Source organism: Carex rostrata, chromosome 4 (genome assembly GCF_964058835.1).
Source record: "Carex rostrata chromosome 4, lpCarRost1.2, whole genome shotgun sequence".
In the NCBI taxonomy this organism is placed as follows: domain Eukaryota; kingdom Viridiplantae; phylum Streptophyta; class Magnoliopsida; order Poales; family Cyperaceae; genus Carex; species Carex rostrata.
Window position 1 is genome coordinate 5,500,561 of NC_135921.1, and position 17,656 is coordinate 5,518,216.

The following is a 17,656-nucleotide window of genomic DNA, read 5'->3' on the forward strand; positions in this document are numbered from 1 at the left end:
CATATCCATACTAACTTAAAACCCACTATTTGGTCAGATATTAACAAAAATAACCTCCTATTGAAACCTCCACAAAACACTTAAACTGATATTGTAAAATATAACGAATTCGGAGGGTCTTTTAGACCTTCTGACAAAATTGTTTGGTAGTAGAAAAAATAAGCAAAAAAATTCCGTGGGAGCAGTCCGATGGGCATCGGACCAAACTCGGTCCGAAGTACGGTTTTATCCGTCCAATTTATATCAAGATTCGTGTGATCTTGATCCGCACGAAATCAATGCGGATCGGACGGCTCTGACCGGCATTGGACCGAATTTACCGCCCCGCTTCCTTAAAATAATTGCTGAAATGGGTCCCTTCCCTTGTGCCGGAAATTTGAATTCGAGAGGAAGCGACAAAGATGAGAGAAATTTTTGCTTCAAAGTGAAGAGCTTCTAGCCCAGCTCTATATTTTCTAGTTCCATACTTTGATTTCGATTAGATTTATATATTTATACGAAATTACAAGTTAGTAAAATTCAGATTTATTCTTTCTCCTTGAGACTTTGACATAGAACGCAGCTGTATTGGAGTCTCTGATTTGTTTATCAGGTTAGAGACTGCGTCAAAATCTCTCTTCTCTTTTCGTTTTACCTCATTTGAAAGCTTTGATTTATTTATTTTTTCCTTTTTTTTTGCAATCTCGTAAATAATGCAAGTTACAATGATTGGAATGCAGCAAAACCTGTGGTTTGTTACTTGACGAGCTGCATTTGGTAGAGAATTTAGTGGGTGTTTTTTATTTTCATGCATAAATCGATTTCAAAGGCAGAAGTCAACTTAATCCTTACTCGTGTAGAAATGCAATCAAACCCCTTTTGTAAAATCCCAACTCATGCCGAAGGTTCAATGTAAACTCGTGTTGCTCATCGGTCTGAATCTTTGATTATGCTGAGATACGGTTATGGTGCTCAATTTTAAAGTTTCTTTCTTGAATTCTGATTCTGAGACCAATTATGGTTCTGATTGGAGTTTTTCGAGGGTCTACTACAAAATTGGAGTATTCGAGGGATTGGTTTTGTGATATTGCAAGTTTGCAACTTCTTAATTTCTAAATCAGGAGGTTTGAAACAGCAAAAGCACAATGCGATCTTTTACTAACACTTCCTCGGTGGGCCCACCTCCACCGCGTCTTAGCTCTTTAGAAATAATGCTTGAATCCCTCATAAAAGGAGGTGATCAGCCAAGAGATACACTGCCAGCATTGCCAGCTAGACCTGTCACGCGGGGTCGCCGCCCAGCTTCTAGAAAGTTTAAACCACCTTCGCTCAAAATCGAGACTGATTCTCCCCAAAGGGAAGAAATAAGTGCCTTGGAAAGCAACAAAGAGGTGGTGTTTAAAAGTGGTTTATTTGGAAGTAAAAGACATTCTAGAAATGAGAGGAAGGAAGTGGATTCGCCTTACTTCAAAAGCATGCAAGTGGAGATTGAGGAGAAATCTGAGGTATTGGTGTCTCCTAATAGCCCAGTGCTCTCAGCATTTCCAATTGATGAGCAATTCGGATTGTTTGACACGCTTGATTATGCGCTTAAGAAGGTAACTTCCATCAAAAAAATTACCTTTGAGTGAGGTTATGATACTTTGTAAAGTGCACATCGATCGGTACAATGGATCCATATTTTTGTTTTTAATGTCCAAACAATCAATCCGAACCGTTCAACATGATCTTCATATGAATTTGTATTTGGAGATCAAATTTTATATTTTTTAGAATTTTTTTTACTATTTTTTAAAATAAGTAGAAAATCACCTAATTTAAAATTTTTGGACCATCCAAAAGTAGTGATTTTCAACCCATATAAAAATACAGTAATTTTTTTTTTTAAAGTAAAATTCGGTCTCCAATTGCATTTTCATATAGAGATCATGTTGAGCGGTTTGGATCGACTATTTCATCTTCGAAAACTTAGATATGAATCCATAATATGGGCCAATCTGTGCTTTGCAAAGTACCATAGCCTCACTCTTTGCCTTTTGAGAAAAGTTCGATTTGTTGTCTTTGGTTTTAGTATTGTTTGTTTCGTAAATTTCAGAGATTGAGAGTGTGGTGTTGGGTTCCAGAGGGGAAATGGGAGACAGGAAAGATTCAATCACTATCTGATGATGAATCTGAAATTTTGCTCTCCAATGGGAAAGTGAGTTCTTTTTCCTTGCATAAATTCAAAAACAAATTATAATTACCGCTGCAAAATTTTCACGACATTCTCATCATTTAGATTGAATCTGATTGTCTCTTACAAAATGGTATGTAATGGTAGGGTAGAGTGCTGTGCCTTTTATATTCTTTATCAGCCAAAAATTAATAAAATCAAATAGCTCCGAAATGATATAAATCAATATCAGATGCTTATAGTGGCATTTCCTTCTTTTTGAGAAGAATAGCTAACAGTTTTCTTTTTTGACTCAACCTTTATTTTACATGTCATGAGTTATTTGCCATGTAGGCAAATAACTCATGGGCAATGCAAATCACAATTGTGCTTATTGCAAAGGTGACAAGTGATGATTGTTATTTGCAAATATGGTACAGTTTTGGGCATATTTTTGACAAATAAAAATCATTCAGATTGAAGTCCTTTAATAATTGAAATTAGGTGATATAAAATTGAAAACTTAGTCACGGTTATTCCTCTTAGGGTATGAAGGTGTCTCCTGAGGTGCTTTTGCCAGCAAATCCCAGTATATTGGATGGAATTGATGATCTCATACAACTCAGTTACTTAAATGAACCCTCTGTTTTGCACAATCTTCATGTCAGATTCACTCAGAACTGTGTTTATGTAAGTGCAACATTCCCTTTTTCTCATCCTTTTTCTGTTTATGGAATATATTCATGTGTGTTCATGAAAAGATCAAATATCATGTAAAACCTTCCAACTGAGAAGACATGGAAAATAGCGTATACTTCCTTTCACAAATTTATGGTGAAGCATTAAAAAAGTAACCCTTTTTTCTTCCTTACATAGAATCATAGAGTTACAAAGGAAGGGTATACTTTTTAGAAATTATGTGATATTTTGATATTGTTCATGGTCCAACATGGAGCTATGTTTATTTCCACAACTATCACTAAAACAACACAGGACCAAAACTAAAAAGTTAGTAGTTCTTACCAGTACCTGACGGGACTGTACCTAATACCAGGCCAGAGCAGAACAGGTGTCACCAATTCATTAGGTCAATAACAAAATAAAAAAACCATAAATGTGACCTGACCATGGGTTTTGCCAATATCTGAGATTGAATCCTGAACTTTACCAAACTAAAAGTAAACAAATTTTAATAAAACGGTTGACGTGTAATAAAGGTTGCTTACCTTTTGGTGCCAATTTGGATTGATCTCTGCCTTTTTTTTTTCTAGACAAAAGCAGGACATGTTTTGGTTGCAATAAACCCATTTAAAGCAGTGCCGTTGTACGGTAAAGATTTCATCTCAGCCTATAGAGAAAAACAAACGGACAGCCCTCATGTCTATGCAATAGCAGATGCTGCAGTTACTGGAATGATGCGAGGTTAGATTGGTAATTTTACTCTCAAATCATGCCATTTTATTACTTTATCTTTCCTGTGGATTTGTGAATGTAGTTGTTTAGCTGGATTAGGTTTTTTCTGATGCATATTTTTAATTTTGCAGATGGGATTAATCAATCTATCATAATTAGGTACACTTGTCCTCTTTTCTCCTCAGATCACTACATGGTACGCATTAATGTATAGGTGTAAATCCTAACTGGTAAGGCACTATTAATTTGCATAGACTACTAAAACTCTTTCAGAAAAGATGCACAGCATAGTCTTTACTTGGGGAATGTGCCTCATAATCTTAAATTATTCAAGGGTATGCATGCAAAGTACATCACAACTACTATTGTATTGCAGTGGGGAGAGTGGGGCCGGGAAAACGGAGACAGCCAAGATTGCAATGCACTACTTAGCAGCTCTAGGGGGCGAGAGTGGAATGGAGTCTGAGATTTTAGAAAGCAATTTCATTTTGGAGGCTTTTGGAAATGCTAAAACCTCAAGAAACAACAACTCCAGTCGGTTTGTAAGTTTGTTATTGTTTATGAAGAAAATATAATAAATGGATAAATGCCCGACAAAGCACAAATATGTCATACAACCATTCGGAACATAGCAAGTATTAGCAAGACTCAATCTCTTTCAATTTTACAGGGGCATGCAACATCTTATGATATTTTTCTATTTTTTAGTTTTTGAATTGTTATTTATTTTCTTATTTGTAGGGGAAACTGATTGAAATTCATTTTTCTTCAATTGGAAAGATTTGTGGAGCCCAGATTCAGACATGTACGGATAATAGTTTTATCGCTTTTTAAAATTAAGCATAATTTTGACTGCAGACTTAAACAATCCCTAACAGATTTGTTTTTCTCCTGTAATGTGCTTTTGCAACATGGAGCAGTTTTGCTGGAGAAGGTACTAACAACTTCCACATGGTTTTGAAAAATTTACTTCAGTGTAATTTTTACAGCTTTGTACTAAGTATACCCCACTATATTAGATCGCAAATTTTTCATATTTGCAATTTATAGCCGTTTATTGATAACTTATTCATAAACACGAGAGTATCTTTTATGTCACACTGAGTGGATTAAAGCTGTTGACAAGTCCCTCAGAAATATCATGTGGCTGTTAGCGGTAAACAAGAGAAAATTTGAGTGTTATTGGCAAGTACGATCAATTAATGGATTCTATTTGCAAAAACCTTTATTTTAACAAAATTTATATACATAATTTATAAATTTTGTTTATTAAACAGTCTAGGGTAGTACAGAGGGCATCAGGTGAGAGATCATATCATGTTTTCTATCAATTATGTGCTGGTGCTCCGCCTGACCTAAAAGGTAAATATATTTATTCTCTAGTCGAATTTTATTAGATCTTATTACTGTACCTTTATCTAATTTTCTTTCATGCTTCAGATAAATTGAAAATAAAAGAAGCAATGGAGTATGATTATTTGAAAAAGGGTAATTGCTTGAGAATCGACGGTGTTGATGATGCTAAGCAGTTTCGGTTGTTAACGGTAAATTAAGAACATAATTTGTTGTTAAGATATATCTTTCAAGTTATAAAAATGATAATTAAGAATTTTACTAATCACTAGCAATCCGATTTTTGTTTTTGTTGTTGTTATATTTATGATATTATGTCTTATTGTTGTTGCTTATTTATTATCAGAAAGCATTGGATGCAGTAGGGATATTGAAAGAAGATCAGACGAAGGTGTTTTCAACGCTATCTGCACTTTTATGGTTGGGAAATATAAAATTTTCTGTAATTGATAACGAAAATCATGTTGAGGCTGCTTCGTGTGAAGGTAAACTTCCTTTGAGTGAGCTATGGTACTATGCATAGCGCGGATTGGTCCGTACTATGGATCAATATCTTCGTTATCAAAGTTCAAATAGTCAATCTGAACTATTCAACATGATCTTCATATGAAATTGTACTTGCAAACTAAACTTTACATTTTTTAGAATTTGTTTACTATTTTTTAGATAGATAGAAAATCACTATTTTTGAATGGTCTAGAATTTGTAGAAAGTGATTTTCTACCTATCTAAAAAAAGGTAAAAATTGTAAAAAAAATATGAAATTTGATCTACAAGTACATTTTCATACGGAGATCGTGTTGAGCGGTTCAGATCGACTATTTGGACTTTGAAACGGAAATATTGATCCATAGTACAGACCAACCCATGCTATGCATAGTACCATAGCCTTATAGTTAGTTCCATAGTTGCTTGTTCACTTAAGCTTGATCCTCTTCTGCTCTTACTCTGTATAGAAATATCACTGCAATATATCAAAAGATTCAAAACATTTGACACGTGGTAATAGCCCAATTGGGATAGTCATTATACGGACAGTTGCATGTGTTGCACTTCCAAAAAAAATAAAATAAACATGATTGTGTTATTGGAGTTGGGACCAGAAATAATTAACATGTATTTGAAACCAAAAGTTCCAACCTATTTGTCACCAGTCATCACCTGAAACAATTGACCTGCTACCTGAAATTATCTGAATCACATTGACCTGAACCTACCCATACACAATGGACCCATGCTTTAAAATTGATTTGGATCTGACTGATCCGCAACACGAACTTGTCTGAAAAGGCAAATGACTTGAACTCGACTCGAATTCTATCTGAGATGACATGAAACACGTGTCGGTTTGAAGCTGAATGCCTCAAAATCAAACATGACTCAAGGCCGAATGACCTAAAACACTGCATCAATCCAAATGAAATCCTATCTATCCCATCAGATGATTGGGCAACCTGACATAAGAAAATGATCAAAATCCGGATGACCAGAAACCGGACCTCACCTGTCAAATGGCCACCTCTGGAAAGTGGAACTACCTGAACTTCTCAAAATTGATCTATTTGAATACTCTGATGAAGACAATTCTATTTATCCATACTTGAATCTTACTCTGCAACTGAAATAACATAACCTGAGAATAAACCCAAAAAAACCCAACCCAAGTTACCTTGATCTTCTATGGATCCATCCTTTTCAGAACATCTAATTACAGTTATTTAATCCATGAATTGGCAGGGTTGACAAATGCAGCTAAGTTATTAGGATGCAAAAGAACGGACTTGAAATCTGCTCTCTCCACCCACAAAATTCATGCAGGAAGTGACCATATTTTGCAAAGGCTTACTTTAATTCAGGTATTCTCTCTCCTAGTGACTTTTACATAATTAATTTAGTTGTGATTTCAAATATTAATTTATTTTTGGGTGCATTTGAAGTATTTTTTTTTTTTTTTTTTTTTTTTGAAAGAAGTGGAAATATCCACCGATTTCCAATAAAATGAAAACCTCATACAGTGTTTATCGGTACCAATAAACTAGTACCAGATACAAGAGTTCATCTACTGGTATTGATCAATACCACTATATTCTCTAAATCAAAATAGGACAATCCATATGTAAAGCAAAAATCAATTTTCTTATCTAGTTATATGACAATTCTAGAAAATAAGCATAAAAGACCCTAGAATTTTAAGAAATTGCCACACATTGTAAGTATAACCCTGCAAAATGTCAAAATAACACATATAGCATAGTGACAGAGAAAGAAAAGTCTTGTGTATGGCCATATAACCCTAAAGTAAGAAATTCATTAGATATTGTTCTTTCTTCCTTACTTCAAAAGTTTTGTGCATGTGTTATTTTTTCTATGTTTTATACTACCATGTAAAATATTTCTTATTGCATGGAAGTACATAATATTGTTGACTGCCCATGAGGCATACATGAAATTAGCCATCATCTTTAAGATCCTTTTCTTTCCCCTTTCATTCAAAAGGCAACTGATGGTAGGGATGCACTAGCAAAGGCCATATATGCGAGCTTATTTGATTGGCTAGTGGAGAAAATAAACAAGTCTCTTGAAATAGGAGATAACTGCTGCAGTGGCCGATCCATCAGCATTTTGGATATTTACGGTTTTGAATCTTTCTACGTGCGTATAAATTATTTTATGAGCCCCATATGAACTTATGTTATTCTAGAAAAAAAATAATTATTTTTTCTTATTAATAATGCAGAAGAATGGATTTGAACAATTTTGCATTAACTATGCCAATGAAAGGCTACAACAGCACTTTAACCGGCACCTTTTCAAGCTTGAGCAGGAGGTACTATTTTTTTGTTATAATTTTGAAATTAACATCCGACACCCCCTTCTCACAATCCACGCTCAATTTTCACTGTTTTTTTGCAAACATAAGCCCAACATTGAGCAAAATAAATAAAATTGTCCTCAACCCGGTCTTTACATTAACTCCGGCAAATCAGCAAGCCTTTTGATGTAGTTAAAACAAGTCTCAATCAGCATTTAAAATTTTGCTTCGTCTGGTCTATAGAGTTGACAATTATGTTTGGGGTAAATTTGTCAATTTAGAAAGCTGGTTTCCTGTTAGATATTTTTCAATTGCTTTTTATACCTAGATAGCACAGGTCCCTGCTATTTAAATCTGAGCTGTCTGGAATTTGATTGAAATTGTTGTTTAGATTTGACATTTTGCATATGAGTAGTAGAATCCATCTTTCTCGCATGAGCAGCAGCAGATAGGGACATGTTTCCTGTCTTTTTTGAGGGAACATACCTCAACCATTGCATAACTAATATTGGGTGTCATCAGCAAAAAATGGATATAATATTTGGAAATAAAATGCTAACTGCAAACAAGAATTTTTTTTGGGGGTTATTTGTTAACAGGAGAAGTTTGGTGTTTATTTGCAAAAGACCTTTTGTTTTTATGTATATTCTCAATTATGATGTTTCTGTTTCAGGAATATATGGAAGATGGAATTGATTGGACCAATGTTGAATTCGTGGATAATACGGATTGCCTAAACCTATTTGAAAAGGTATACTTATTTTGTGCTAGTAACTATAGAAAATCTGAAAACTTATATAAAGCAAAGCAAACGATGTTTATTTATTAGCTTTTCTCATGGATAGAAACCGCTAGGGCTTTTTTCACTACTGGATGAAGAGTCGACATTTCCTAAGGCGACAGACCTAACTTTTGCAAATAAAATCACTGGTCACTTAAACTCCAATCCTTGCTTCAAAGCTGAAAGAGGGGGAACTTTTGGAATTTGCCATTATGCTGGCGAGGTTTCTTTATAAATTTGCTTTATTTTTGCTTCATTGTACAGAGTAATATAATGTCCTTGACAACCTTCTGAGGTCTTGAAGGGGTTTACATGAAATTTCCTAAAGACTATTCTAACTTTTTTCTTTTGGTGTTAGGTAAGCTATGATGCGAGTGGATTCTTGGAGAAAAACCGGGACCCACTTCACTCGGAGTCCATCAATTTGCTTCTATCGTGTCAGAGTGAGCTTCCGAAATTATTGGCATCCAATATGATCAGTGCACCTCAAAAGAAATCCAGCCGCAGAACAAGTTTGTCTGCACAAAAACAAACTGTTAGTACAAAATTTAAGGTAAAAATTGAAATATCAAAGAGCCTCAACCTCTCGTTTAACTTAAATCTTGTTTGGAGGGATTCTAATTGAAGCATAATATTGCAAAAATCTACTTATCTACAGCATAATGGGGGTATTACATTTATACTATGCTTTATCCATCTTTTGTACTACTTAATTCAGTTTTTTTTTTTTTTGTGCACGACTCAAATCCAAAAGCAATTTGATCTACATGAATTTCAGGCACAGTTGTTCAAGCTGATGCAACAGTTGGAGGGCACAACTCCACACTTCATAAGATGCATAAAACCAAATTCAAGGCATAGAGCTGGTCTATTTGACTCTGAGCTTGTATCACATCAACTCAGATGTTGTGGTGTGCTTGAGGTGGTTCGCATCTCCAGGGCTGGGTACCCGACCAATTTCACACATCAGCAATTTGCTGAACGGTCTGTCTAGTTTATTTTCATAACCAACTAATCTAAAAGAGTGAGGCCATGGTACTATGGGGCTTCATATGTTTGTTTTCAAATTTCAAACAGCTGTTCAACATGATATTCATATAGAAATGTACTTGGTGACTAAATTTTACATTTTTAGATTTTTTTTACTATTTTTAAGATAGGTAGAATATTTAGATCGACTGATTTTCTATCTAAAAGAACATAAAAAAATTCTGAAAAAAATAAAATTTGGTCTTAAAGTATATTTTCATATAAAGATCATGTTGCACGGTTCGGATCGACTGTTTGGACTTTAAAAAGGGAGATATTAAGCCTCACTCAATCTAAAATTACATAAATCAGAAAGTACCATTAGCAGGACCTTTTAACAACATGAAAATACCAAAGGTGCAAAATGTAATTAAGTATTGAAGTTTCCGTTCCTGTCTTTTCAACCACAGATTTGGATTTCTGCTTGTTGGACCGACATCATCTCAAGAACCACTCAGTATCTCAGTTGCCATATTTCAACAATTTAATATACATCCTGAGATGTACCAGGTTGGGTACACCAAGATATTTTTTCGATCTGGTCAGGTATTCTAAAAACTATCACATTTGCCTTGTCAGTTGTCATTTATCATTTGGTAATACTAGAAGTGATTTCATTTGTTTTACTTGTCTATGCGGTTTGTAGATTTCTGTGTTGGAAGAATGTAGAAGCCGAGTTGTACAAGGCATTATGTGGGCTCAAAAAGTATTTCGGGGCATGCGGGCTCGCCGTGATTACCAAGTGCTAAGAAAAAGTGCAACCACATTGCAAACATGTATTCTCTATCTTTCAATTTCTCATTACTAAATTTTTGATGCAACAGTTGGGGTTTATTTTGCACGTGGTGTTTTTGCAAATTATGCCTAAATTTTTTACTGTTTTTGCACAAATCATTCTCATATTTGCAAATAAAGCCAGACTTTGGGTTTTAGTCCCAAACAACATCTAACTAATAAAATGGCTCTTGATTAAAGAGACTTATCACTAAATTGCCCCTGACTTCTTGATCTTGACTCAAGCAAATATCTTTCTAACCATGTCATTTATTCTTGCAATGCAACACATTAATCCTCTTTATTTGATTTTAATTTGCATTTTGGTCATAAGAAAAAAGTCATAATAAAATTAGGGAAAATTAGGGAAAATTTTGGAATACACCTTTTTAATGTAGATATTGCTTCTTATTTGCAAAACTTTTTGAAGTTTTATCTGGCAGTATCAGAAAGTACAATTAGTCTGTTACAAATGGCAGTTGTTTTATTCTAATCCTTTGCTTTGTTGGTAGTTGCGCATTTGATATTATCTCTTTACAGTTTTCCTTTTAAATTGATAATAGTTTTAAGAGGTGAAAGAACAAGGATGAAGTATCAAGCTATGGTCAAGAGATGGAGGGCTGCTATTCTCATACAAAGTTATGTGCGCCGTAGGATAGCTCGATCAATAGTTGGTAATCACCAGAAGGATATCATAGTTTTACAGTCTGGTAAATTTTTCATTTAATCATGTTGGGTTTTCCATTAAGTAGAATTATGATCAAAGATGAGTGAGGCTATGGTACTTTGCAAAGTGCGGACCGGCACGTACTATGGATTCATATCTATGTTTTCAAAGTTCAAACAGTCAATCTAACCGCTCAACATGATCTATATATGAAAATGTAGTTGGGGACCGGATTTTACTTTTCTATTTCTTAGAACTTTTTTACTATGTTTTTAGATAGATTGAAAATCACTACTTTTGGATTGTCCAGAATTTTAAAATTAGGTGATTTTCTACTTATTTTAAAAAATAATAAAAAAATTCTACAACAATGTAAAATTTGATCTCCAAGTATATTTTCATATGAATATCATGTTGATTGGTGTTTGGACCTTTGCAAAGTACCATAGCCTCACCCTCACACATCTAATTGGTCAAGTTCTTATCCTTTTTCTTCCTTTTGTTTTGAATAGTAATTCGTGGATGGCTTGGAAGGAAGCAATTTAAAGATCTAAAGAACAAACAGTTCATCAAACTCACACCAGGCCAACATAAAGTGCAAACTCATATTAAGGTACTTTCTATAACATATATCTTTTGTTCTTTTCTTTGTGTATTTACAAATTTGTCATTTCTTTAAAAGATTACACCAAAACTACAATAATGCAAATGCATACTTCTAAAACTGTCTATGAAATATTCAGGAGAATTATGGGGTCATAAATGATGACGTAAATGCACCTGTTGTAAATGAACTGGAAAGACGAGTCATAACGGCAGAAGAGACATTGAGGGTAAAAGAGGAAGAAAATTTGATGCTTAGGCGAGCAATGAAACAGTACGAACAAAGGTGGGAGGATTACGAGGCAAAAATGAAGGAAATGGAGCACATTTGGCAGAAGCAACTCACTTCCCTTCAGGTCAATTTTTTTTTACCTAATTTTCATAATCACCCTGGGAGCATTTCATTTTTACATGGACTTTAGGGATATTCTTGATAGGTGAGTACCACATTCGTTGATAATTTAGCATAGTTTTAATTTTATACATACCCTCCAAATTTAGCATTAGGTATGTATTACATTCAGCTTGCTAAAATACTGTACATGTGTAAACACGTGTTTTACAAGGTAGTGTGAAATCATGGGCGCTGCCAGAAAATTGAGATTGGGAGGGCTTACCAAGTAAATGTCATGTAATTTTGTTTTATGTGGGAGGCTAATAGTATTAATTTTTGTAACATTTAGAATATTCAAAGGAAAAATATGAAAAATTTCAATTCATAGTATTAATTTATGTTTGCAGATGAGCCTTGCGGCTGCTAAAAAGAGGCTGCAAAATGACATGGTACCCATACGACCAGTCAACCGTTACTCCACATCCCCTTTAGTACACCCGCAATATGATTCAGAGGACATTATGTCAGTTGGGACCCACACACCAGAGAGAACTCCACCCCCTCCACCGACCCCGCCATTGGAAAGCTCCATGACGCCTCCCATGGCATCAGTTGATCCCCACGGAATAGTGGTCCACTTGGAGAAGGAGTTTCAACAGAGGCAACAGGCATTTGATGCGGACGTAGTTAATTTGATGGCAGAGCCTACACGCAGTGTAAGTGCTCATGCGGAAGCAGAGTTGAGGAGGTTGAAAGAGAGGTTTACAGTGTGGAAGAGGGATTACAAGGGAAGGTTAAGAGATGCAAAGTTCGCATTGCACCATTTTAATTCTGATAGCTGTCCCAAGAGATGGTGGGACACTGTTTGGAATACGAAATGCGTGTAATTTCAGAGGTTTTAGGGGGTCGAGAAGCTCGGGTTTGGTATTCTAGAAATAATGTATATGTTTTATTTATATCTTTTCTGTATATTAAGATATACACAGTTCTTTTACTATTGAGGGGAATTACATGGAAATAGATAAGTTATTATTTTCCAGAGGAAAAGTGAGGGGAACTGAGGAAGCTTAGTTAAAATTTGATGGGCTCGAGCATTCCCTTTTGAGGCAAAAGAGAGAATGCTGAAGAAGCTTTTATGAGCATTTTATATAAGATAATTAATAATACAGCATTTTAGAAAATATATGTTTACATAAAAAGAGTTTTGGAATTACATGAGATCATGACTCATGAGAGATAGCTCTTTTGCTTTTATTTATGCTTCTAAATGCATAGTGGCTTGTTGGGTACTTGTAGTTGGTTCGTATCTTCTAAAGTATCCCAAAGTTTGATTTTATATGTGGATCGTCCGATCAGAATTCGGGTTAATTCCGTCTGAGGTAGAATGCACGGCCCCTTTAATATTTGTGTTGGAGCATATCGAATGGCCTAGATCAAAACTCAAAATTTGAGTTACTTTCGGGGATCAGAATTCACTTGTAGCTTGATAAGGTCACATTTATGATTTGTTTATTAATCATTAACAGTGTAAAAAAAAGAAAAAAAAAGAAGCATTTTCAACCATATTTTATACATCATCTACTTATTTTATCCTAGTAACATGCGAGATTACTATGAATTATACATAGAAGAATTTACTGAACAAGCTTTAAGAACCCCCAAAAAGAGAAAAAAACAGAGAGCTGTGCAAAAATAAATAAAAGTTCATGATTAATATTACACCCCAAGATGCAGTTCTAATCCACATCCTCCACCATCATACACTACACAAACACATCCAGCATTTCACTCCAACAACCAAGCAAATTTCTTTTTAAGACCCTGGTGCAAATTTGGTAGCAAAAACCCAGGCATTGTTGGCTACTGGGTCGGCAATGTGGTCGAGTAGGTTCTCAAGTGGGCCCTTGCCGGTGACAATAGCTTGAACAAAGAAACCGAACATAGAGAACATAGCGAGACGACCATTCTTTATTTCTTTCACCTTCAACTCAGCAAAAGTTACCGGGTCATCAGCCAAACCTAGAGGATCAAAGTACTGACCACCGGGATAAAGGTCGTTTCCTTCACCGACACCATCAAGGCCATTGATGCGGTACCCCTCCACAAGACCCATTAGAACAACCTGTACATTTATAAAAAAAAAAAGATGAAAATGTGATCAAATTTTCCAATTATAAGTCAAGGGGAGCAGTTTGGTCTTGCTCCAAGTTACTATTATATGATTGAATTTAGCCAGGAATTAAAAGGCTTAGGTAGTAATTAACACTGTACCTGGAATCCGAGAACAGCGAGGATGCTTTGGGCATGAACGAGGTTGGGGTTGCCGAGATAGTCAAGGCCACCCTCGGAGAAGATCTGAGCACCGGCCTTGAACCAGACAGGTTCCTTGAAGTCGACCCGGACCCACTTCTCGAGCACCTCTGGTGTGATGCAGCCCAATGCACCCAACATGGCCCACCTGCCATGGATGACCTGCATACAAATAACACAGTCATTTAGAAATCACCTTTTTTCTGGCTTATTGTTGTCAAAATACCTTGCAAATTGAAATTAATTATAATCTATGACCATATCAGAATTAATGTTGTCATGATTTTTTTTTAATAATATAAAAAGTGAAGAAGGAAATAAAAAGTAATTGCTAAAAATTGGGCAATTGAGACTTCTGAAGAAATGAAAATTACCTCAAGAGCACGGTTTCTGGCAAAGGCTTCAGGATCAGCAGAGAGACCGGCGGTGTCCCACCCATAGTCGCCGGGGAATTCACCGGTGAGGTAAGAGGGGGTCTGGGCTGAGAATGGGCCCAAGTACTTGACGCGGTCTTTCCCGTACCACAGATCAAGACTCTGTTGGTACGTTTCCAATTTCAAAGGAAAAGGAAAAGGGGGGAACTTTTAATTACATCCAGTCTCACATATTATGTGGAGTAAGAAATATTATTTGAAGAAAAAGAAATCAAATCTATGTTTTAGCGTTAACTTTTAACATTTCATGTGTACCAACTACAACATACTACTGCATGTTTTACCAAAGGTGTTTTTCTTTTTAATTCCATGAGTGTACCAATCAACATACTACTGACGAAGATGACGACGACGACAACAACAACAACAACAAAAAAAATTATTGTCAAAACATATTCCATGAGTGTGAAATGTGCCTATAAATTTAAGTTTTGGCGGTTACAGATAAAAAAGTTGATAGACATATACCATGGTGCATTTGCTCTTGCCCAAGGGGATTGAGGCAAACGGGTTGACATTTGCAGTCCGGACTACTTGTCCGAAGAAAGAGCTCGGCATGAAAACCCGAGGTGAGGCTGCCATGAGAGTCGACACCATATTCTATTATGAAGACTTCTGATGACTGGTCTGTGAATTTTTTGTTTTTGAGTTCTCTCTATAGACTGATCAAAAGAGAGGTGTGTATATGGTGTACTTGTATAGTTTTATTTTGTGGCTAAGAATGGCCAGGATAGTTGGTTGGTTCAAGGGAATGGCATGGTAGGGATTGGAGAGAGATGGGAGGTGGAGATTTTCTGGATTTGGTGCAACCAATGGGATCAGTCCTTTGGATTTGGGTATTTCCACGTCAGCATCTCTGTATCTCCATGTAATCCAATAATCCAACCTTTCAGTGAATGGGACATTTTTGGGCCGGATAATTGGCCCAACAACATATACCAATGTAGCTTCTTTTTCATCTTAGTTAAAATTCTTTATACAATTTGTTATTGGGCCATGAACATAACCTGGAATTTATCAACCAGTGCTATAGATTTATGGGAAGAGCGAGTCTGATGGGCATCGGATTAAATTTGGTTTAATGTCCAATTGAAACCGTCCGATCTACTTAAAGATTCACGTGAACCACTTTAAGATTCGTACTAATCAAGCACAAACAAATCTTAATGCAAAAAATTATTTACTCATCATTTTCAATTTTATTAAATAGATATAGCAATTACTACACACCATGCATCTCTCTGGGATGGATATGGATACAATTTCTACAATTGCAGAAATGCCTCCAAACTTAACCAAGCTAACACTGGACTGCTTTGGTTTGAATGAGGATCCAATGCCAAAACTTGAGAAATTGTGTAGTTTGAAGTATCTGGAACTGAAGTACATTAGCATTAAGGCGGATACCATAGTTTGCATGGATGGAAGTTTCTCTCGACTGAAAATTCTAAAACTCTTTTGTGTCCGAGAAATTAAGGAATGGAAGGTGGAGAATGGAGCATGTCCCGTGCTCAAGTACCTTGTTATTAATTCCTGCAATGATTTAAGTGCTCTTCCCGACCTACAGTGTGTTAACACCTTATAGGAGCTGGTGATAGACGATCCCAAACTCCACTCAAAAATTAAGAACATGTCCGGGGAGGAATGGCACAAAGTCAAACATATATCGACCATTACTTTACGCTAAAGAGATATATGTTTATTTTAGTTTATTTTATGGAGGTATAATTATTATAGTTTCTGTTTGTTGATGTGATGCGATCACTACTGGGACAGTAACCTATTATGGTCTGGTTGCTATTCCTTATTGTTGGGAATGTTATTTAGTGTTTTAAACATTGTTAATTTTAGCAGATGTATGGATTAATATTTGTAATAGAATTGTGGTGTCCTTTTTCTTGGCTGGTATCTTTTAGCTAGCTAATTAAGCATCTGCAAATTTTGTTCGTCTTTCCTGATGGAATATAGACCTGGATTTCTGAAGTTGAAGGATTTGATACTTAATGACTTGAGAGTATATACATCGGAACTTCTTTTTCCAATTACTAATCTAATTAATGTGGTGATTTCTATTTTAATTGTTTTATCCCGTCTGAGTTCTGATAAGAAATAATCTTATATCGTATATTATAATTCACTTTGTCTTATTTTCAAATAAAAAAAAAAGGAGACATACTCGTATGGAAAAAAAGAAACATAAATTTGTGGTTTTTCTCGGTACAGTGGTGTTAAAGTTCACTAACAACATGTTCCACATACGTTTAAATTATCATAAGCATAAGAGGGTGCTTTTGTTTCTGTCTCCTACAGTAATTTAAAACTTAAAGAACATTCTAATTGCCACGCTGGCATAATAATTCGTTATCATTTGTTCAAACTTCTTCGCTGTCCTCGATCTCTCTCTTCCTTAATTTCTTGTGCACGTTTTAGAAGTTTTCTCCTTTGTTCCTTCCGATTGTGATTTCCGACGATTTGCTGTGGGACAATTGAAAAAAATGAAGACTACAAGAGTAACGAAGGCAATTGTTTCTTTCCGACGATTCTCTGTGGTTCTTCCCTAAATCGTTATTGAATGCTGCTGTGCTTACTGGAGGAGCTCATCAGAGGAGCTGATCAGTCGGAGAGCACACACGGAGTTGAAATGATGTGCATACAGGAATTCAAAAGCCAATTTTTATTTTACCTACTCCCAGCTTTTCTTGTTTTTTCCTCACATTTCTCGTTTATATAGGTCGTAAAATATAAGAATTTCTTAATTGTGATATGATATCCGATGGTAATTATTTCGTTTGATATTTGTTTTAGCAAGTGACATCTCATGAGAGCATAATCAGTTGGCTCTTTTTCTTTGAACCTTTTAACAACGACGCCTTGGTTGAGAACCAGTAAACAGAGTAGAAGGTTCCCAAATATTTAATCACCCGTACTCAAACTCTCACATTTATTGTTGCATTCGAAAATTAAGATTCACGGAGACGGGGTTTTAACTTTTAAGTCAATTATATCTAGTTACAA

At 35.4% G+C, this 17,656-nt stretch overlaps 2 protein-coding genes across 3 annotated transcripts; one reads left to right on the plus strand and one right to left on the minus strand.

The window, feature by feature from the left end:
• Positions 1 to 384: 384 nt before the first annotated feature.
• Positions 385 to 12,944, plus strand: LOC144552841 (myosin-3-like). The gene is made up of 25 exons (XM_078300847.1): positions 385 to 592; positions 720 to 1,577; positions 2,075 to 2,176; positions 2,678 to 2,821; positions 3,403 to 3,553; positions 3,676 to 3,703; positions 3,921 to 4,086; positions 4,286 to 4,349; positions 4,465 to 4,478; positions 4,822 to 4,906; positions 4,985 to 5,088; positions 5,244 to 5,382; positions 6,635 to 6,753; positions 7,394 to 7,549; positions 7,635 to 7,724; positions 8,383 to 8,460; positions 8,555 to 8,713; positions 8,849 to 9,043; positions 9,269 to 9,474; positions 9,930 to 10,065; positions 10,166 to 10,295; positions 10,857 to 11,003; positions 11,473 to 11,573; positions 11,704 to 11,919; positions 12,305 to 12,944. Exons 2-25 carry the CDS (start codon positions 1,125 to 1,127, stop codon positions 12,782 to 12,784), a joined length of 3,663 nt encoding a protein of 1,220 aa, XP_078156973.1. The 5' UTR covers positions 385 to 592; positions 720 to 1,124; the 3' UTR covers positions 12,785 to 12,944.
• Positions 12,945 to 13,580: 636 nt separating this feature from the next.
• On the minus strand, positions 13,581 to 15,397 carry LHCB3 (light-harvesting chlorophyll B-binding protein 3). 2 transcript variants are annotated; one of them, XM_078300845.1, is made up of 4 exons: positions 15,110 to 15,397; positions 14,582 to 14,743; positions 14,169 to 14,369; positions 13,581 to 14,019 (listed from the first exon to the last, which is right to left on the minus strand). In XM_078300845.1, the coding sequence occupies exons 1-4, from the start codon at positions 15,236 to 15,238 to the stop codon at positions 13,711 to 13,713; spliced, it is 801 nt and encodes a 266-aa protein (XP_078156971.1). In that variant the 5' UTR covers positions 15,239 to 15,397; the 3' UTR covers positions 13,581 to 13,710. The 2 variants fall into 2 exon arrangements, with proteins under 2 accessions (XP_078156971.1, XP_078156970.1); XM_078300844.1 differs by having other exon boundaries at positions 15,104 to 15,332.
• Positions 15,398 to 17,656: the final 2,259 nt, after the last annotated feature.